The 22,322-nt window shown below is 46.2% G+C and overlaps 3 protein-coding genes across 4 annotated transcripts in view; all 3 read right to left on the bottom strand.

The window, feature by feature from the left end:
• SFXN5 (sideroflexin 5) overlaps positions 1 to 22,322 on the bottom strand; it is a 616,301-nt gene that overhangs the window by 349,855 nt on the left and 244,124 nt on the right. The gene's annotated exons all lie outside the window — the stretch shown is intronic.
• Positions 1 to 22,322, bottom strand: part of PRADC1 (protease associated domain containing 1) — a 174,426-nt gene that overhangs the window by 57,009 nt on the left and 95,095 nt on the right. The window lies entirely within an intron of this gene.
• Positions 5,809 to 8,594, bottom strand: EGR4 (early growth response 4). Of its 2 annotated transcripts, none has more exons than XM_050754429.1 (2): positions 8,051 to 8,594; positions 5,809 to 7,650 (listed from the first exon to the last, which is right to left on the bottom strand). In XM_050754429.1, the coding sequence occupies exons 1-2, from the start codon at positions 8,493 to 8,495 to the stop codon at positions 6,326 to 6,328; spliced, it is 1,770 nt and encodes a 589-aa protein (XP_050610386.1). In that variant the 5' UTR covers positions 8,496 to 8,594; the 3' UTR covers positions 5,809 to 6,325. The 2 variants fall into 2 exon arrangements, with proteins under 2 accessions (XP_050610386.1, XP_050610387.1); XM_050754430.1 differs by having other exon boundaries at positions 5,809 to 7,647; positions 8,051 to 8,399.

Genomic DNA, 22,322 nt, shown 5'->3' with positions numbered 1-22,322 from the left:
GGAGGAGGAAAAGGCCTCCAGGTCCCTGATTCCCTCCTACCCACTCCCACCACTTGGCTAGGAGAGCAGCCAGGCTTCTTGGGACTGGAGCACCCAGAGGGCCCCACCTTTGGCTTAAGGCCTACCCAGCTGGTGAGGCAGGAACAATCTGGCTGTCGTGCGCTTGGAGGAAGTCCACAGGGCTGTAGTGGGGCTGAGAAACAGGTTTGGAGGCTACTAAGGCCAGAGCAGAGCTGAGGCTTGGATGAGAAAAGGGGAAAGTGTTATTTCAGCCTGAGGGTGGTGCTTGGGCAGGGCTGTGCACATTGCCTTGAGGGGCAGTCTGGTTGCAGGAGAGCAGAAACCCAACTTAGTCCCAGGATTCCAGTAACTCTGGGGCTCATGGGAACTCTCTTTGATCCCCATCCCATTCCTGTGAAGGCAGAGGCATTGGGACATTCAGTATCAGGAAGGATAATTTGTAAACTTGTCAGTGGCTTTGGGGGAATGGCAAATTTAATAAGGACAGAGGCTGTACAGTGGCCAATCAGGTCGAATTCCCCCTCTCTTGATCTTCTCTTCCTCTCTATAGCTCTTGAATTTCTTTCTTCCTCGAGGAAGTCTTCCAAGATTGGGCAAATGAGAAATCACTTTTCCTAATACCTAAACGATAACAGCTCCTATTAACCAGGTGCCAAGCATCATGCTAATAATTTTTATGCATATCATTTACTCTTCCTAATATTATTATCCCCACTTTGCAGATGAAGCCGCTAAAGTTCAGAGCTCAAAAAATGGCATAGTCAGGATTTGAACTCAAGTCATCAAACTCCAAAGTCTATGCTCAACCACAGTGCTCTCCTGCCTTCTCTCTACAATAAAGTCCACTGGACCTTCACCTGTTAAAATGCAGATTCCCCAAATCCATCTGCTCTTGCAGATGGCCAAAAATGTCCGTATATTTTCTTGGTTTAACCTTTGTTGTTGTGATGTTTCTCCTCACTCTGTGAATCCTGTGAATGTGTCAAAACAATTTGGGACATGCACGGCTATGTATGTGTGTGCTTTTGTGCATGTGTGCATGAGTATGTGTGGATGTGTGTGTATGCAGTTGTACACAGGTGCATGTGTGTATCTGTGAGCACATGCATGCGTGCATGTGTGTATGTGTGGGTATGAGTTCATGCATGTGTATTTGCACGTGTGCATGTGTGTGTGCATATGTCTATGAATGTATGCATATGTATTTGTGCGCATGTGTGCCCATGCTACATTTCACAGATAACAGTTCCTGCTTGGTTGTTATGGGAACCACAGTTCTAAAAATGTTAAACTGAATCCCACTCCATGTGAACCAGAGAAACCAAAAGAGAGAGAGAGCTCAGTGACGGAGACACCTCTGGGGTCCCAGAGCTGAGGCAGAGAATTGTGGGCTCAGGAAGAGCTGGAAAGACCCAGACTAGCCAGAGGTGTAGACCCACTCATGAGACCTATGGTGCCCATCAGAGCCCCTCGCTGCAGACTCGGTCCTCAGTCCTGCTTTTTCCCATCTCTCCCTCCTGATCCTTTCTCCTCCCTCTCTCTTTGCCAGCTTCATGCTCTCCAACCACCTTCCTTCTCTTCCTCCTCTTTCTGTTTCCCTTCTTCTCCTTTTGGGTTTTTTTTTTTTTTTTTTGGTTGTTGTTCGACTAATTGACATAATAATTAAGCACCTTCATATTAGGCTTGGTGATATGGGGACCACAAATGTGGATCAAATAAGGTTTCTGCCCTTGAAGGTGCTCAAGAGTGGGAGCATTTGGATAACTGGTGGGGGAAGAGAGGTGGCAGAGCAAAGCACAAAGGGAGAGATGACAGAGGAGGTTGGAAGGTGAATTTGGATCACATAAAGAGGGCTTTGACAGCAAGGGTGAAAAATAGGTATTTTTTTAATAGGAGAGTGGAAACCTTGGTCAGTTTGGGATAAACACTTGTTGTGAATGGCATATTAGGAAATTTTCATCATTAGTGTTGGGCAATGTGGAATGAAAAGAGGGATAAGGGAGGCAGAGGGACCACAGGAAGCAGTTTGGCATAATGTAGCCTTCTCTCAAATAGGGTACAGGAGTTGGGGTGAAGAGAGAGAAAATAGCAAACATTCTGGGTTGCTTTCTCAAACTCTCCCCCATATCCCACCTCATCAAGATTTGTATTACTTTTTCCCACCTTTCCAGTGTGAGAATTAGGACTTCTCTGTTCCTCTATTACTTATGTGTGTGTTGAATTTCTCAGGTGCACCAGAAAGTAAAATAGTTGGGAACCACTGGCCCAGCATGTAGTAGCACTCAGTATCTGTGGAGTGAGTGAATATTTAGATATGCACTGGTCTTGGAACTGGAAGGTCCAGGTTCAAGGCCCATTTCATTCTCTTATTATCTGTCTGCCCTTCAGAAAATCCCCAAATATCTTGGGCTTCAGTTTTCTCTTCTATAGAGCGTGGGTTTGGACACGATGTTCTTTTTAAGAAAATATTTTTAAAAATAGAGACAGGGTTTTGCCATGTTGCCCAGGCTGGTCTTGAACTCCTGGACTCAAGCCATCCACCCACCTTGGCCTTCCAAAGTACTGGGATTACAGGCATAAGCCACCATTCCTGGCCTGGACAGGATATTCTTACAAACTCCTTCCAACTGCAACGTTGTTATGTGATTATATGAAATTGACATAGCCAAGGTATGTGTGTATATGGAGGGAGTGGCATGGACTAAGGTGCTGGCAATCAGCACAGAGAGGATAAATGTGGGAAATATTTTAATAGAAGAATTCATATCATCTGGCTTCAGTTTTCAACAACATTGTTGACTAGATAGCCCAAATACTCTCTTGCTACAAAATATGTGGACTGCTTCATAAAATTGACAGACATTTCCTGAAATGTTTAGCTGAGCTTGCAAGAAAGGGGAAAAAGTCTACATGGACCAAAATAAGGGGACTGAGACCAAGAAATATAAGCATCAGATATGCCGTGACTAACCCCAGAAGGTATGGGAAGGGAGGCATATTGCTTGTTTGTCCTGACCTGGGTCCTGGTTAGAGAAGGGAGAACTGCCTCTGAGAATTTATAACTACTTGAGCTGGAGTTTGAACTCAAAACATCTGCATGTTACAAGAACTTCAAGCCAAGAAATTAACAAAAGATTGATCTCCATCAGGTGATACTCTTGGAGTGCCTGGTAGAAGCAAACAGGAAACTGCTCAGGAGAAACATACCGTCACCCAAGGCCACAGAGTATTGCTGCCCAAGTAAATCCCCACTGACGTTGAGCTCACAAGCTAAAGATTATAATACGTAACAGGAAACAATGTGCCATGAATGAGAGGAGAGAAGACCCTGAAGAATTACAGTAAGATTCAACAAGTCTAAGTGACAGCCTGGATGTGTGGGGAGGGAAGAAGCAACAGTGAATCCCACAGAGCTGTAGTTGCTTAGATGAGTTCAGCGAATCAAATAACATTGCTATTACTAGAAATGTGGAAGGGTGATTTGATTTTAGACAGACTGTATTTGGAATGGTGGTGGGACATCCATATTGGGGTATTCATTAGAACCATGGGGCTGCCTGACTTAGAAGCCATTTACGTAGGAATAATAGCTGAAGGCTTGGCAATGAATGTACTCTCTAAGGAAAGTGTTGAAATAGGAAAGAAGAGAGCTAAGAACTGCTCCAGGAAAACACGTTTTGAGGACCAGTTGAAAAAGAGGAGCAAATAAGGAAAATGAGCTCTTTGGTCTCCAATTCTGGTTGGGTCCTGGGTTTGGATTGATTTTCAGATTGTTTGGTTTTAACTCTTTCCATCTCTAGCCTAACATTCTCGTCCCTCACAATCCCTAGGGGACGCTCCAATAAATGGGAGCAGTGTCCCTTGGGACATAGCAGGAACTTCTCAGCTAGGAATTATAGAGCCAGACTGGGCTCTGATACCAGGACTACTACTAAGTCACTTCTTTGGGGTTCAATTTTCTCATCAGTGATGTTAAGCCTAGGTGAGTGTGAGGACAAGGGGAATAATAGAGCTGATAGCACTTGCTGGAATGCTGCTGGAGAGGACAAGATAGGGGTGATCAGAGGCCAGCCACCCACTGTCTGCATTTCCTCCTTTGTTCAGGTTGTGTGGTTTGGGAGCAGTTGCTTGAAATATGGGCCATTATGCTTTTCTTGCCCTACTCTTCATGAAAAGTGAAGTCAGGTGGCCCATGCCTAATAAGTGAAAGGTGTGGTTACTTAAATAGTAAGACAATGAGGGTCATCATTATCTTGCGTCTCCATGAATATACCACTTACTTATCACAGTGCCTGACAGTTCTCCATTTGGGCCTCTTCATAGGGTTAAACATTGCCCTCTGCAGGCTACTCTTCTAAAATGTTAATTCTCCTAGAAGAGGTAATATTAAATCCTTTATCACAAATTAGTTTCTTAGATACAAGATACTTGGCCACATGAAAGCACTTAACACCTGGGGAGAGAAACGGATGGGATTCTCTGAGTTGATCATTTTGTCTCTGGTCAGTTGGACTGTGCGGTGGAGGGTGAGCATATCTGAGAGTGAGGGGGTGAAGAAACAAGCAAGAGGATCAGAAGCTGGTTTGATCTGGCATCATAGGGCTGTAAGCTCTCTTAATTCAAGAACAGCTCAGCTCAGAAGAGAAAAGAATGAAGTCCCCAGACACAGGCCTTCTTTCTTCCTTATCAGAGAGGGGTCATTGGAGCAGAGAGATGGAGAGCACAGCAGCCTTTTTATGCTCCAAGGTCTGCCCAAGATGGCCAGAAAAAGTGGAAAAGCTTTGGGTAGGGAGTTCAAAGAGTAAAAAGGGCCACCTTCACCATTACAAAGTCATGCTTTCCTCATCACCCTCCTAGCCTTCCTCTGATCCCAAAGCCATAAAGGGTTCACTTGGAAGGACAGCTGGAGAAAAGTGGCTGTGGCAGGTGCATGGCTGAATGGTAAGTAGGCTGATGCCTCCTGGAGAAGATCCTTTTTGTGGGAAGAGCAACTAAGGTGACCATGAGTCTCTGGCAAGTGCCTGCTCCTTGCTATATTCAGGTGTGCTCTAGCTAAATGCTGATACCCTTTGGGCCCTGACACCATGTGACTCTTGAACAGATGCATAGATACTGTCTGGAGCCTCTGTGACAGTGAACACTCTGGGCTTTCTCAAACAGCACCAAAATACTGCAGCCTTTTGCTGCTGTCGCTACTGCCTGGAGCTCCCTCTAGCTGCCAAACCTGTTTCTCACCTTCTGGTAGGAAGCGTTTCCAATCAGTGCTGTTAAGCTTAGGTGCCTCCATTCTGGGGTTGGAAAATGAGGGTTGGCTTGCCTCCATTCTGGGGTTGGAAAATGAGGGTTGGCTTTGAAGTTAGATAGATGTGTTTGACCTGTCTGTTCCTAGCCTGGGTTAACTACATTGTTCCAGCAAGCTATCTACATTGCTTCCACACCTTTGAAGTGAGGTGTATGCCTGCTTTATTTGGGATTGTGAGGATTAAGGAGAATAATATATATATATATAATGTTGAAAACCTACACCTTTTAACCACTTTGAAGTTCCAGAAACACCTCCAGCCCTTAGGTGAGCTGTGATTAAATTCGTTCATTAACCCAGCACACATTTATTGAATGCCTACTCTGTGCCGCAGTTCCTGGCAGGTGTACCTGGCAGTGGGTGTGTAATATGTTCAGGGCCTGTACCCCATGAGTGTGGGGATGTCCTTTATCTTCTGGCACTTATGGTCCTGGGGGAGAAGCTGAGGGGAAGGGTCAGGAGCTTACATGGCAGATTCGGTAAGCTTTTAGCACAATAATTTTAATTGCAAAAATAAACAGTTTTGTCAACTGCTTGAGAGTAGCGTCTGCTTTACAAAAATTAACAACAAAAGAAAAAAACCCCAAAGCAAAACGTTACATCCAATGGCTGCTGGATAAGACACTGCTGTACAAAGTCCCGCGCGAGACCGGCTTGGCGCTGCCCCAGCCTGTCTCTGGGGGTTATAGAGGAAGGCGTGGGGCGTGCGCCAGTTACAAAAGACTGTCTTGAATCCCAGGGTAGTGCCTATTCACTGGGTGGTCTCAGAAGACTTCCCCCAAAGCGCGGCTGACAAGGGACAGCGCCTGGACCGCGGGAACTGTCCGCGGAACTGGTGCTGAATAGGGCGTGTGCGGCGGGCGCTTCAAGGAAACTGGAAGCGGGACCGGAGGCCGGCCCTCGGGCGTGCGAGGAGGAGTTGGAAGAAGAGCGGGGAGGGGAACGGCCCGGATCTCGTGTGCGCCGAATGGCGGCGCTCCAACCCATAAACCCATCTCTTGCTCAGAGGGAGGCGAAGGAGAGGCCCAGCGAGTAAAAGCCGAGGCCCTTGAGCCGCTCCTCGGCGCGCGCCTTCTGCTTGAGGTGCACCTTGCTGTGCCGTTTCTTCTCATCACTGCGCGCGAAGCGGCGGCCGCACACGTCGCAAGCAAAGGGCTTCTCGCCGGTGTGGGTGCGCACGTGCGTGGTGAGGTGGTCGCTGCGGCTGAAGTTGCGGAGGCAGATGCGGCACTGGAAGGGTTTGTGGCCCGTGTGGATGCGCAGGTGGCGATTGAGCTCGTCGGAGCGCGCAAAGCTCCGCACACAACTCTCCACCGGGCAAGCGAAGGCCTTGGCGTGCGGCCGCGGGCAGAAGCAGCGTGTGCTGCATTTGCCGCCACGGCGCCCCTTGCGTCGCACCTTGGCCGGGGGGAAAGGGGTGGGCGGCGGTGGCGGCACGGGTGGTGCAGCCACGCCGCTGCTTCCAGGGATGTCCGCCACCAGAGGTTTGGGGAAGTCAGCCGCGGCGGCGCTGCGAAGGCCCAGCGGGGAAAGCTGAGGCTGCGTACTGACTAGAAACTCTCCGCCGTCGCCGCTACTCCCTCCCTCCCCACTAGGAGGGGTGAGGAGCCCAGGGAGGCCCTCAGCCCCCTCCCCTAAGTCACCCGGGGCCAGCGGGAAAGCGTCGTAGGCCCCGCTAGGGTAGAGTCTGTTGGCTGGGACGGCCGGCAGTTCCGCAGGGCAGCTGATGGACAGCAAGTCCTCAATCTTGGTCCCTATTGCGGGAAAACGAGCCTCGGGGGCGGTCTGGTAGCCTCCCTGTGACCCACAGTTCCCCGGGGCCCCCACAGAAAGCAGCTCCCAGGGCGCGTAGGGACCCTTAAAGGCAGAGGCAGCGTCCAGCGCTGGCGAGGCAGGAGGCGCCCGGAGGCCGGGCTTGACGTCGGGCGGGGAGAGCTGAGGCTCATACAGGCACTGCGAGGGGGCGCCCGCGCAAGGCGAGGCCTCCCAGAACGCCTCTGGGAAGGGGACAGCTCCCAGATCTGGGGAGTAAAGGTCCGGCGGACCCGGCAGCAAGGCATCGGGCCCCGCGGGAAAAGAGGCATCCAGCGGGGATCTGGACGCTGCTGCCTCTGGACCGGGGAACGGTGCCAGGCCTAAGATGCCCGACATGAGGTTGAAGAGTGCCTCCGGGTCGTGCGGGTGTTCGGGCACTGCCTGAATGAAGAAGCTACCGCTGTAGCTGAGGCCGGGAGGGGGTGTGGGCGCAGGCCCCTCCAGGAAGCAGGAGTCGGCTAAGTCCCCACTTGCGCTGCAGCTGTTCAAAGCCCAGCTCAAGAAGTCGCCTGCTGAGGAGGGAGCAGGAATCAGCTCTGGGCACATCAAAGGGTGCACCTGAGTCCACAGCCCCTACCCACGAAACTCTTGGTGCCCACAGATATACACAAAGTGCCTTTTGCACGTTCTGATTCAGCAGGGGCCCGCATACGTCCCAAGGAGCACATAGAAACATGCACACGCAAAACACACGTGCACAGGCAAAAGAGCGCTCCGATAACCGCACAGGTTCCTGCGGAGGCGCTGGCGGCCCAGTGTGGGTGGGAATGGGGGTGCGCACCCCAGGACTCCTAAGCTTCCCATCGCCCCTATTCTCACAGCTCCAGTGTCCCAGTCCCTCCCGGTTCTCAGGTGTGGTGCGCCCCTGCGCTGCGCTGTAGTCGTCTGAGCACCCCTGCTCGCCCTCCTTACCTCCAGGGTAGCCGGTGGCCGCGGGAGCGTCCCTGGCGGGCAGCCGGGGCAATTCAGCGCTGGGTTCGGCGCAACAGCCTTCAGTGGACTTGACCAGGAGCGCGTCGGGTTCGGAAAACTCGCTAAGGTGGAGCATGGCGCGGCGCCGGCTGTGGGGCGCCCGGGGCCTCTCCCGCTGTGCTTGGGGGCGCGCGGGTGGCGGGGAGGCTGGCGGTAGGGGTTCCCCGCAGCGCGCAGACCTAGGCGCCCGGGCTCCTGGCTTCGGGCACTCACCTCTGTGAAAGGAGTCGGGGAGCCGCGGCGCCCTCGCTCGCCCGCACCGGCCTCGGGCGGCGGCTCCTCGCCTCTCCAAAGCGCAGCCGGGCTCCCCCAACCCACAGCCCCCCCACTTATATAGCTGCGGCGGCGCTGGCTCCGGGCTTCCGACTCCCCGGGCCACTGCCATTTTGGGAGGCCCCGGCCCTGCCGCCGTGACGTAAATGCCCAAACATGGACACAGGATGTGTGCCGGGGACTCCCGAAAAGGAAAGCTCGAGCTGTGACGTTGTTGTTGTCGCCGCCGCCGCCAGGCTAGCGCCGCTGCGTGCGCGCGCGTTCCCCAAGCATGGAGCCTGTGTGCGCCGGGGCCGCGGATGCGCCGGTCTGGGGCGCTGCGCCTCACCCCGCCGACAGTTCAGTAGATGTGCTTCCCGCCTAGAGGCAGAGACCGAGGGGCAGCAGGGGAGGACCTTGGACTTGGGGTTCCACAGTGTTGGGTTTGAATCTGCACTGTGCCACTTACTAGCTTGACATTGAATCCCCTTTAACGTCAGTTTCTCACCTGTGCATTTCCTATGGAGAAAAACTGAGAGCACTTCAACGTCCAGGCGCACTCAGTAAAGCATGGAGATTATTGCCATTCATTTATTTTGCTCACGCCTGTGTTTTTCCATTTTAATTTTTTTTTAATTTGTGCTAGGAAAAATAACTTATTTCAATTAAAAAGGACTGTAATACTTGTCAATAGTAAGAGGAAAGTCAACTAGCACAACAGGGTATATTCTAAATTGAAAAGTAAAAGTCCCTCTTTTTTCCACCCACGTTTATTACTAACTCCTGGGGTAGCCACATTTAAGTTTCTTGTGTATTCTTTCAGAATAATTTTATGTATATCCAAGCATACACATTGTTCTGCAATATTATTATTATTTTTTTCACTTGAAATAACTTAAGAGATTGTGCCATGTCCTAACATAAAGATCTTGTCATTCTTTTTCAAGGCTGTATAGTACTCCATTGTAAGGGAGGACTTTGAGTTAGTCGATTTGTCTCCTATCTGTGAGCATGTAGGCAGTTTCCAACCTTTTACTTATACCAATGTTGTTGAAGTCAACATCTTTGACTATAGAAATGTGAATGTGTCTGTGAGATAAATTCTAACGGGTGTAATTATATGCCAAAGTATATATAAAATTTTGATAGACAACTGGCAAATTATCTTCCAGAAAAGTAGGGCCAATTCCTGCTCACTCCTCCCTCACCCACAGGGTATGAGATGCTTCTGCAGACCATTTTTTCTGCCTTCATACAAATGACTTTCACTCTAAGGATGTTGTTCCCAGCAACACATAGGGAATCCACGGGAAATATCTCCCTGGAATCAGTACTTGAAATAGTTGGGCTTCTTTTGAGAAAAAAAATCCCAGCCTTAAGGAGGCTGTGAATCTTGGCTGCAGAAGCATCAGAGCCAACTCCAGCAAAGAAGCTTGCCTACTCTTCTAGTCTCATTTCTCTTCTGCTGTGGTTTTCCCTCTGTCTCATTCTTTCATTCTTTTTACAATGTTTATTTTATTTTGTATTATAGCTCACTTAACTCCTTTCTGAAACCAAATAAATACACGGGGGGAAGGATTAAATAAATACATGGAATAGCATGTTCTTCTTTATGAAGAGCATCAATTCCTGAGACTCTGTGTGCTGCAGGGTAAGGCAGGCAGGTCTAAGGCTCCCCCTTCCTTCTCTACTTTCTTTGAAATAGAAACAAAGCCCTTTGGGGGTGGTGGACTCAGCATTATGGTCTGTATAGTTCCCAGCCTCTCTTCCACCCCGTGCCCTCCTTTTCAAGGAGAGAGAGCCCAAGAATGCCCAAACCCTGCCACATTCTCAGTCCTTTCACCCTATGTCCATTATCCAAACATCCATTCATTCAGTTTCTCAATGTTCATTCATTCAGTATTCATTTCTTAAGTGCCTATCACAGACCAGAAGGTAGACTTTGGTTTTATGTCTGCTGGGACCCTGAGCCCCATCTCCAGCACTAGGTACCCACTCCTCATCCCACAATGAGGAGTGTTTTCACAGAATAGGTCCTTTCACACAATCACCTGCAAAACATATGCTGACACACCTGTATGCATCTTCTCCTCGAGTCCACAAATCATACAAAGGTTCTCACAGGGTCATGCACTTGCAGTGTGCCTTACTAAATGGCTACACCTATGGTTCTGTGTTAGTAACACATACATGAGCATGTAGGAAATACAGAAACCCAGCAGATGTCTGTAAAGATTGGACACACCAAGCATGATTTTCCTTATACTCTATTTCAGATCCAGGGTTTGATTCTAATCCAAATGCATTGCCAAGGCCAGGTGAGCCCACACCAGACACGTAGGGCACACATGTCTCAAATCCACTCTGGCATCCTACTGCCTCAGAGGGAGGAGGAGGGGAGGAGTTTGGCTGGGCTGGTGTCCAGGTCTCCCCAGGTCACCCCGTCGGGCCAGATTGGTCGGCCCCAGGTTGCCCATCCCTTCTGCTGTTCTTCCCTCTGCCACAGCATTCCTCCTCCTTCTTAGTCACAGATAATTCCCCTACTCTCTTGGTGAGTTGCCAAGCCATTGCTGCTCTCTGCCAAGGGCTGTTGGACTAGGTCTGTGTTAGGACAAGGGTCCAAGTCACCCTAAGTTTCTTGTGTTAGAGGCCAGACCTGGGGGCAGGGCTCGGGGGTGGGTAGGAGTGATTAGGAAAGGAGATAGGGAAGAGACAGCTTGTGCTCTGGGTGTGGGATGGCTCACACCCCCATGTCTATGCTACTCACCTCCAGTGGACACACATACACACACTCACAGGCACAGAGGATGGCTGCCTCTGGAGGGCAATTTGCATCTGCATTTGGCTCCTTGAGGACTGGGAGGGAATATAAAGGGGGCTGAGCATTTTGTAGTTCTTCCCAGCTCGTCCCTTCTTCTCCCTACATTTTAACAGCTTACAAAGAGATTCTGGGCCCAAAAGGTCTTTGGGAAGGGAAGGAAGAGAGAGGAGCTTAGATTTATGAGCTCCATTTTAATCACACTTCAAATATAAAAACACAAATGTACACAAGGGAAAAAAGGGAAATCACATACATTGAGCACCTTACAAATATTTTATCATTCAGTCTCCACAAAAGTTCTATGGAGTAAGGAATTGGAGACCAATTTCACAGATGAGGAAGCAGACTCAAAAACGTCAAATGGCTTGATCGACACCACACTTCTATTCAGTGGTAGGGCTGAGAGTCAAGTCCAGGCTATCTTACTCTACAAGACAATTTAGGAGAAGATGATTAATTTTACAAAAGGATTCACTGTTAGATGGCTTTAGATGGAGGATCTCCCTGTAGCTTTCAAATAGGATGTGATGTGCAAACTCAAGCTGGCTGGTGCCCATTCCTGCAAGAACTCCCTGGAGTGATGGCCATGGATAGGAAAACAGTGGGTCACAACTAGTACTGAGGAGTAGCACATATAAGGTTCTTTGGAGCTGCTGTGTAAGTTGCTGGGGTGTGTGTGTGTGTGTGTGTGTGTGTGTCTCTGTGTGTGTGTTTGTATGTGTGCTCTTGGGGAAAGTGAGAGCGAATTTTCTATTTCCATGGGAAAAGGTGCAAAGGAGAATTCACCTTCTAGGCAAGCACTGAACAAACATTTGCTGAATGAATTAATGAATGAAGAAATTCATTCATCAAATATTCATTGAGCACAGCCCAGTGCCAGGTGCTGGGTTGGCCCTTCAGATGCTGGTGCCGAAGTGCATGAGACTGGAAGCTTTGAATCCAGGGAAGGAGGTGGGGAGGGGCAGAGGGAGGGTAGAGGCAGCCTCCCTGCTCTCTCTTCTGGGGAGGGCTCAGCCCCTGTCATAGTTCTGGTTATGCTACTGCTCCCTCCTCCACACACTACCTTGATCTTTCTGCTCTAAATATCATTGTGTTCAAATAATAGTGTATATATTTTAAAAAACTTCAAGAAGACAGCTGCCTGGGAGTATTAATCATGAAGAGGCCAGCACTCGGTCTCCATGGCGACTCCTGACAATGAGAGCTGAGGAACAGTTGCATGTCCCACTTCCTGGGGCCATGGAGATGCAGGGGCACTGCATCTCTCACTCCTCTTTCCTCTCTGCTTCTCCTTTCTTCTCTCTTCCTTACCTCTCCTCTCTTCTTCTCTCCTGCCCCCTCCCTCCACTCCCTATTTTTTTCCTCTTCCTAAAGGATTTATTTAAAAGCAGGGACAGAGGCAGGGTCAGCCATCAGATTAACAAAAAACATGGCCAATGAAGCCACAGCAGAAATGAAGGCTGCATCCAGTCGCAGCGTCTGCAGTGCCCAACTCCATTTCCAAGACCTCAGCAGTGCCCCCGGGCTTCCACAGCCAGTAGGGCAGAAGTAGTGTGATCATCTGCCCCTGAGGCAAGAGGCTGACTGTCAGGGTCCTTCTCTGTCTCTTTTCTCTTCCCTGCTTATGGCCCATCATTTGTTTGTGGTTTGGGTCATTATTATGATTATGAGTATGGCTATTATTTTTAGTGCCCATGAAAGTAACAGGCTTATTGAAAAAAGACAAATGTTAAAAATTAGAATGCAAAGAACAGGGTATCTTTCACTATCCTGTACACACACACACATGAACACGTTTTAGGTCAATTCCTATAGATTTTTTTCATGCATATTCATGCAACATCCATTTAGTCAACATCCATTTAGTCAACAATCACATTATCATCATTCTTATTTACATCATTTTCATACTATACATAGTCTTGTAACTAACTTAACACTGTACCTTGTTTTTTTTTTATTTTTTCCATAATGATACCCATCTATAGTGTTGATCTATAGTGTTGGTAACAATTTCACCACAGTATTTCATTGTGTAGATGAATATAATGTTTTACCTTGGTTCCTGTCTTTCACTATTATAAAGAATCTGGCTATATATAGCCTTTTATGTATATGTGGTACATTGCTAGGGTAATAATATTACAGTATTCTAGCTAACAATTGCGTGTTATTTACTATAGGCACTATCTGACAGGTATTGAGAGCTTTACATATACTTATCATTTAATCCTCACCACAACCTGATTAGTGTCATTATTATTTCTATTTTACAGATGGAGAAATTGAGCATGGAACACTAAGAAATTTGTCCAAGCTTACCAGGTTAGTGATGATGCAAGGGATTTGAACTCGTACTATAGCCATAGGCTAGGTTACAAAAAGTGAAATTTCAGGCTCACTTCAGCAGCACATATACTAAAATTGGAATGATACAGGGAAGAGTAGTATAGTCCTTAAAGAAAGTGAATTTTTTTAGGACAAAGGTACAAACACTTAAAATTATATATATTGTTAAATATTTCTCTAAAAAGATTGTCCTAATCTCTGGGCCAACTAGCAGTATGTGAGGACCAACTGGTAAACAGAAAGAGGCAGCCCAGTGATATTTTAATTTTTGTTGTAAAAATTATCAGTAAGGATGAGAATCTTTTCACGGGGCCTTAGTATTTCCTTTTCCATGATATATAGGCTTAATACCTCACCCAAATACTTTTTTATTTTTTTTGAGACACAGTTTCACTTTTGTTGCCCAGGCTGGAGTGCAATGGTGCGATCTTGGCTCACTGCAACCTCCACCTCCCGGATTCAAGCGATTCTTCTGCCTCAGCCTCCCAAATAGCTGGGATTACAGGTATGCACCACCATGCCCTGCTAATTTTGTATTTTTAGTAGAGACGGGGTTTCTCCATGTTGGTCAGGCTGGTCTTAAACTCCTGACCTGAGTGATCCGCCCTCCTTGGCCTCCTCACCCAAAGACTTTTTGAGTGGAAAAACCTTCCTTATGCTCCTTACATCCCTGTAGTGGGCACTGAAAGTGAGGCTGCTCTGCTCTGGCATAGACTGGGAGGACTGGTGGGGACACTGGGTGTGGGGGCTTCTGTACCCTCCTTACTTTTGTTCTTTCTATTTTGAATTCTTTCTATTTTTATTTTTTCATTTTTTTTTGTAGAGATGGGGTCTTGCTCTGTTGCCCAGGCTGGTTTCTAACTCCTGGGCTCAGGTGATTCTCCCACCACGAACTCCCAAAGTGCTGGGATTACAGGTGTGAGCCGGCACACCTGGCCTGTTCTTTCAATTTTGGATCATGGAGAGAGGTGGCGAGGAGAACAAGGTGGCTGCATGCCATTAGGAAAAGTGGATTCTTCCAAGGTGGCTTGGCTTCTAAACTGTTCTCCTACAGGAGAGAGGGAGGTTATTCTTTCTCTTGTCTTCCATTCTACAGTCCTCCTTTGGCAACACTGGACAGAGCTGAGGGGTAGATGATCACAGAAGAGGTGTGACTAGGGTGGGTTCTGGGAGGGTCAGAGGTAGGCGGACGGTTACAATGACTTCACACTGCTACTGCCCTGTGATTTGGAATTGGCCTCCCATCAGTCGTTTGGATCTAAGCCTCGTTCTCCCTTTGTGAGCAATAATGGACTTGGATCTTGCTGAATATTTTTATTTGATTAAATAATGGTGTTCAGAGCACTAATTTTCAATTCATGTGTTAAGAAGATAAAAAGGAGGCTTAGTGAGCAGACTGAGAGACCTATAGCTCTAGAATAGAACTGGAATCAGAAACGAGCCTTTTTAACCTATCTGTCTGGCATGTTTCTCTCTCTGGCCTCCTGTTTTCACTTATCCGAGCTCATCTCACTGTCTTTTCACTGTCTCTCCTCTCCCATCTTGCCATAGTTTTCTTTAAACCTCTTTGAGGTAGACTGGTCACTGTACTGAGATTGGACAATATAACTCCGAAATGCCCAGGTAATTTATCCACAGCTAGGTCCATTGAGCCATAGCCTGGGTCCTCTGTGTGTCCTTGAATCCTGTCCATCATCATCAGGCTGGGCTTCTGGTTGCAAATCACAGAAATGCAACCTCAATTAGCTTATTGAAGAACGATGAAAGAAAGAAAGAGAGAGAGAGAGAGAGAGAAAGGAAGAAAGAAAGAAAAGGAAGGAAGGAAGGAAGGAAGGCAAGGAAGGGTAGGAAGGAAAGGAAGGAAGGGAAGGAAGGGAAGGAAGGAAGGAAGGAAGGAAGGGAAGGGAAGGAAGGAAAGGAAGGAAGGAAGGAAGGAAGGAAAGAAAGGAAGGAAGAGGGGAGGAAAGAAGAAACTTATCAGCATATCCAAGGGAATGGGGAATCCAAAAAAGTGTCAAACAACCAACCTATAAGGGCATCAGGGACACACTGGGTGTCAGAAGCTGGGTGTCAGAGGCTAAGAGTTCTCAGAATGCTCCCAGCTCCTTTTTTTTTTTTTCCTCACTGATAACTGAAAACCTGGCCATTGGCAAATTGTGTGTTCTACACATCAGGTGCTGTGATAAATGGATTTTCATTCCCAGTTCCAGGTAGGGAATCCTAGAAAAGACCTCTGCTCTTCTCCCTAGGACAATTATATGGCTAGCAGGCAGGGTAATATACAATTGACAACACCACTAGGGTCTTGTGCTTGTGCTTTGAGGGCCAGTCCCAGAAAAGAGGAAATCACTGTGAGCCAGGAAGCCTCCCTTGTCCTTGAGGGCAAGAGCTGGGCAGCAATGAGCTCTGGCAGGTTCTCATAACCAGGGGCAGAAACAGTTCCCTCTGCTTAACAATGCCCCTGGAGCAATTCGCCTACTCCATCTGTCTGCCAGCTCCAAGGAACACTGCTCAAAATAAAAATCCCTAATTAGCAATTCCTTCAATCCAGAGCAAAACAATTTATTTGTTTCCTAGAATAATCTGGAGCCACATTTGGCTTGGCAACCAGTGGGTTCCACATGTTCATGCGGTGTGCTATGTGAAGACTTCAGCAGGGAGTTTTATTCAGTCAAGGCATGAAGGGGGGATGCCCTGGGGGTCACCTCTCCAGGCAGCAGCAAGTGGGGGCCTAGAACAGAACTGGTTTTATCAATGTTGTGCAGCGGGTTTCTGGTACAGGGTAGGTAGCGAAGGAAGAAAGTTCAACAGGATTTCTAAGCACCTGCTCTCACAAAGGCCAAACCAGTGATCCCTACATTTGGTAAGGATACATGGCCTGCAGGAGACATAGAGAATCTGACAATAGAGTAAAACCTCAAGCCAGGGAGTCAGAGGAACTGATTGTGACCCAGTTCTGCCACTTGCTTGTTCTGTGACCTTGAACAAATTACAAATACTTTCTGTGCTTGTGTATTCTCACCTGTGAAATGGGAGTATGTTATCTTCTCTACCTACAGTCTCAGGATTAAGAGTCAGAATTAACAAATTAAGTGGTGGTTGAAGCACAGGCACTTGCTAAAAAAAAAAAAAAAAAAAACAGTGATGTTAGAAACAATATGTCCAGTTGAGAAATGGTGAGTAATTCTTCGTACCCCAAATGTATGCCCTGTGTTTTCTGGGCATCTATGCATATGGGGGTGGCATTGGTCACTATGACATGAATTTCATGACTAGTTGTTTTCTTCCAATCCTTGCTCTCATTCATTCATCATTCATTCATCTAAATATTTGTTGAGGACTTAATACATCAGCCAATTCAACTACGTATTACAGAAAGGTGTGATGCATGTGCCAGTGGGAGAAGGACCGGATGGTTTGAGATCATAGAATTAAGCAGGAGGTCGTTAGCTCATCAAGATATTCAGGGAAGGCCTCCCCAAGGAAGTGACATTTGAATGGAGACTAGAAGGTTAAGTAAAAGTTAGCCAGAAAAAGGGAAATGTTGAGTGGGGAGAATGTTCTAGGCAAAAGGGACAGCATATACAAAAGCCAGAAAGTGAGAGAAAAAAGGCAAGGGAGGAGAAAAGGATTCAGGGAACTGGCGGAAGCCCATGACGGCTGGAGCGTAAGGAGGGAAAGGGCAAGCAGGGTCAGGCTGGAGAAACTGGTGAGCTTAGGATCCCGGAAGACATTTTAAGCAGGTTTAGGCATTTGGACTTGTTTTTTCCCCCCCCCACCTATCTGATCACAAGCTTCCATGCATAGGCATCTGGATTTTATCCCTAGGGTAATACAATGCTATTGAAGAGATTTAAGCTGTATAGGCAATGCGATTTTTATCTTAGAACGACCAGCGTTCTAAGACCACCTTCCATGCTCTAATACAGCGTGGAAGGTGACCTGGAGGGTGGATCAGTTAGGAGGCCATTGTGGCAAGTCACCTGACAGTGGGCCCTCAGACCTGAACAGTGGGTGGCAATAGGAAAGGAGAAGCTTTCAGTCAGCAGCCATTTAGGAGCTCTTTTATAACACACACACAAGGGTGAATAGCTACCCATGGGGCAGAAGAGAGAGAAAGGTGTCAAGGTTGACTCTTGGGTTCGGTTTTGACCATGGGTTAGTCGTCTTTTTTTTTTTTCAAGACAGGCTCTCATGCTCTGTTGCCCAGACTGGAGTGCAGTGGCACGATCATGGCTCAACTCAACTTTCCCCAGCTTAGGCAATCCTCCCACCTCAGCCTCCCAAGTAGCTGGGACCACAGGCACGCACCACCACACCCCACTAATTTAAATTTCTTTTTTTTAGAGGTGGGGTCTCACTATGTTGCCCAGGCTGGTCTTGAACTCCTGGGCTCAAGCAATTATCCTGTTTCAGCCTCCCAAAGTGCTGAAATTGCAGGCATGAGCCACCGTGCCTGGCCAGTGGTCATTTATTTAGGTGGAGAATCAGTAGGAGAAAGAGTCTTCCTCTGACCCACTGTGTTTTATTTGTGGAGCTTTAATTTACATACAGTAAAATGAGCAAATCTTAAGTGTATCTACCATTTGATGATTTTTTAACATAAATCAATATATAGAACATTTACATTCTCCAAAAAGTTCCCTTGTACCTTTTTCCAGTCAGTAGATACCCCCTCTTTTGGGTAACCATATTTCTCAGTTATATCACTATAGATTAGTTTTGCCTACTCTTGAACTTCATATACATGGAATAATTCAGTATGTACTGTTTTGTGTCTGGCTTCTTTTGCTCAACATAATCTCTGTAAGATTTATCCACTCCATTTTTTTCATGCATCAGTATCAATATATGTTTTGTATGTATCAATCCTTTTTTCTCAGTCACTAACTTTCCATTGTTTAAATATACCAATTTGTTTATGCATTCCCTTACTGATGGAAGTAGATTGTTGTTGCTTAATTCTATGTGTGCTTTTAGGAGGTCAAAAGGAAGACAACTTATAAATGAATGACGAGGCAATGATATAACAGTTATAAACCCTTATGACCTACTACATACCTTTAAAATATATCGATTTAAAGTGTGATTGATATATTTTATCACACTTTAAAGATGTCATTTACTTCAGCAAAAAAAAAACTTTAAAAAATTGAGTAGTTACTAGTCATAAACTTAAGAATGTGAAAGATGAATATGAAGAAAATGATGAAATTTTTTCTGAAGGGCATTGAACAATAGACTAAGTGGGGAGATATGTCTTATCGGATGGGAAGACTCAATGTTATGAATATGTCATTGTCGGTGTTGGTGGGTTCTCTGTGAAGCAGACATTGAGAGGGAAGGCTACAGGGAGTTTATTTGGGAGTAACACATGTGAGAGATAAAGGCAAGATTGGATAGAAGAGCCTCATACTGCAATGAGCATCTGACGGTCTCAGCCAACCTAGTGGCGAGTTCCAGAACAAATACCCATTAGAAGAATCCTGCACTGGGAAGAAGAGGCCAGTCCCTATGCCCTCTTTGCTCTCAGTCATTGGTGAGGGGCCTAGTTGGAAAGAGCATGGTCTTGGCCTGAAAACTGAGGTGAACCTGAAAGGTGCTAACAGCTGTAGGCTCATGGATAGCTGCACTGCTTGCAGCTGAATGGCAAATCCTTTGTTGAAGGGAGACTCAAGTGGCTACACCTCCATAGCTGCCACAGTCAGTTCCCCAAATCAATCTGTAAGTTTCATGCAATTTCTGTAAAGAGGCCAATAACATCTGTGGTTTTTTTTGTGGAACGGGGTGCAATTTGACAAATTAGTTCTAAAACATGTTCGGAAGAATAGGAAAAAATAAGAGAATTTTGAAAATGATGTCTAAAGCTCTATCAAATATCAAAACCTATTAACATAATGTAGTGCTAATGCAAGGGATACCCAAATGAACCGGTGGAACAGAGCTGAGAAACCAACCCACATGGATATGGAATTTAGAATATGATAAAAGTACCTGTTCACAGTAACTCAAACATTTGATTATTGAATAAATAGTATTAAGAGAACTGGGCAGACCTCTGGAGGAAAAAGTAGAATATATATTTTACACAACACTCAAAAGTAAATTCCAGATATATAAAAATACAATAATAAACCTCAAACTATAAAATAACCAAAAAATGTATCAGGTAATTTTTATAATCTTGGGATGAAGAAGGTCTTTGCAAGAATGAACTGAAACTCAGAAGCCATATTGGAAAAGAATGGCTATGTATCCATCAAGAGGGGATTAATTAAATAATTATAGTAATTCATGTGATTAAAAAAACTGTAGCTGTTTGAAATTAGATCCATATATACTGTTAGAAAGTTGTTTTGATATATTGTAACATAAAAAAATGAATTGCAGAACAGTATATATTTTTAGTCTATTAAATTCGATAGTGAGTATAAAAATGTTAATTTGTAGAAAATGAGCTGGATGGATACATTTCACGCTAATAACCTGGTAACCTTTGTAGAGTGAGACTGAGGGAAGAGAGTATGCTAGGCACAACTGAGGAGCCAACCTCAAGGACTGAGTATCTATTAGGCGAGACCAGATGAGTGCCATGGGTGCATCTGGAGACAGAGGTTTTAAACTTCCTTGCTTGTAGAGTGATCTCCTCAGTGCTATCATCATCACACCCACTAATTCTGCTAGCCAGTATAAAAAAAAAATCATGAAAAATCAAGTAATAAATATGGAAAAGGGGAAATGAAATAAAAACAGTTTGAAAATATGGTAGTTGATGCCGGGCGCAGTGGCTCAAGCCTGTAATCCCAGCACTTTGGGAGGCCGAGACGGGTGGATCACGAGGTCAGGAGATCGAGACCATCCTGGCTAACACGGTGAAACCCCATCTCTACTAAAAAAAATACAAAAAACTAGCCGGGCGAGGTGGCGGGCGCCTGTAGTCCCAGCTACTCAGGAGGCTGAGGCAGGAGAATGGCGTGAACCCGGGAGGCGGAGCTTGCAGTGAGCCGAGATCTGGCCACTGCCCTCCATCCTGGGCGACAGAGCGAGACTCCGTCTCAAAAAAAAAAAAAAAAAAAAAAAAAAAAGAAAATATGGTAGTTGGTATAATCAATTGGGCAGAAGGTAGACGTGGATATTTTGGACTGATTTGCTTAATCTCTATTTCTCCTTGCTTCTGAGGGCCTCCTTGTACTGCAGAGGCTGGAAAGTTGAAAACTACAGTTCTCAGATTCCTTTACAGCTAGAATTTGAATGCAAATTAAGTAATACCAAACATATGCCTTGTGTGAGACTTAGAAGGTGGGCACGGGGCAGAGTCATTTCCCTGTCTCTTTGGGTGGTTTTTGTGCTGTCGAGCCATATCAAGGGACATGAGCAGTGCTCCAGTGCCCACTCCCTGGTTTTTTAGGTGTTGAAAAGTGAGTGTGTTGGCCAGCAGGGACTTCCTGGTCCCTGTACTATAGCATATTTTTGAGTTTAGTAATTTTATGTTCTGAGATTCATTCCAGCCCTTTCAAATAATTTGTAAGTATTTGGTATCTTCTAGTAAACCTCTTCCTTTTTAAAACCTATAGTTTCTGTTTCCTAGTTTCAGTTATCTTATTGCTGTCTAACAAACCATCCAGAATTTAGTAGCTTAAAACAACAACAATAATTTATTTTGCCCACAAACCTGCAATTCGGGCAGGGCTTGGCAGGGAAGGTTCATCTTTGTACCACATCGAATGAGTTGGAGGGGTTCTACTGAAGGCTGAAGGATCTACTTCCAAGAGGGTCCATGCATACAAGTGGGCCAGCTGGTGCTGGCTGTCAGCTGAGTTTCCTGGGTTCCTGTCCACATGGACTTTTCCAGGTGACCTGGGCTTCCTCACAACAGAGTTGCTGGGTTCCAAGGGAGAGATTTTTGAGACAGAGAGAAAGACCAAAAGAGAGAGGGAGAGGGATCACCTTTATTACTTAGCTTCAGAAGTTCCATAGCATCCCTTCTGCCATACTCTAGTAGTCAAGGCAGTTATATAGACTCATCTAGGTTCAAGGGAGAGGACTTAGACTCCACCTGTTGATGGAGGAGTGACAAACTTCTGGAAGAGCATGTGGGATGGAAATATTGCAGCCATTTTTAGGAAGTATCTGCCACATGCCTGCTCTGAATCATGACTGATACAGTTAATAACAAGGATTTAAAGTCCTCAACAATTTAAGCATAAAAGGTTGAACTAATACTAAATACAGTAGAAAATACTAAATCTGTAAATACTGAAATAATATTTTATTTTATTTTTATTTATTTATTTTTTTGAGACAGAGTCTCACTCTTTCGCCCAGGCTGGAGTGCAGTGGCGCAGTCTCGGCTCACTGCAAGCTCTGCCCCTCGAGTTCATGCCGTTCTCCTGCCTCAGCCTCCCGAGTAGCTGGGACTACAGGCGCCCGCCACCACGCCCGGCTATTTTTTTGTATTTTTAGTAGAGACGGGGTTTCACCGTGTTAGCTGGGATGGTCTTGATCTCCTGACCTTGTGATCCGCCCGCCTCAGCCTCTCAAAGTGCTGGGATTACAGGCATGAGCCACCGTGCCCGGCCTCAAAATAATATTTTAAAGGAATATACAAGTATTTAATTTAATACAAGCATTAAATCTGTAAATATCTAAACATTTTAAAGGAATATACAAGAAAATATAAGTGAAGGAAGATTTTTTAAGGTTAAATTTTTCTTAAATAAAAAGGCTAAAACATAGAAGCGAATAGTTTTAAAAAGAATAAAGTTTAATACATAGGATGGAAAGGTAAGG

Source organism: Macaca thibetana, chromosome 13, assembly GCF_024542745.1.
Source record: "Macaca thibetana thibetana isolate TM-01 chromosome 13, ASM2454274v1, whole genome shotgun sequence".
In the NCBI taxonomy this organism is placed as follows: Eukaryota; Metazoa; Chordata; class Mammalia; order Primates; family Cercopithecidae; genus Macaca; species Macaca thibetana.
Note: the sequence above shows the minus strand (reverse complement) of the source record. Positions and strands in the feature narration are given on the sequence as shown.

Excerpts from the sequence above, each read along its gene's own strand:
- EGR4 (XM_050754429.1), bottom strand. The coding sequence starts at position 8,495 with ATGGCAGTGGCCCGGGGAGTCGGAAGCCCGGAGCCAGCGCCGCCGCAG. Across the intron at positions 7,651-8,050 it reads GGCCACCGGCTACCCTGGAG|CAGGCGACTTCTTGAGCTGG; the intron begins GTAAGGAGGGCG and ends CTCCCTCCTCAG.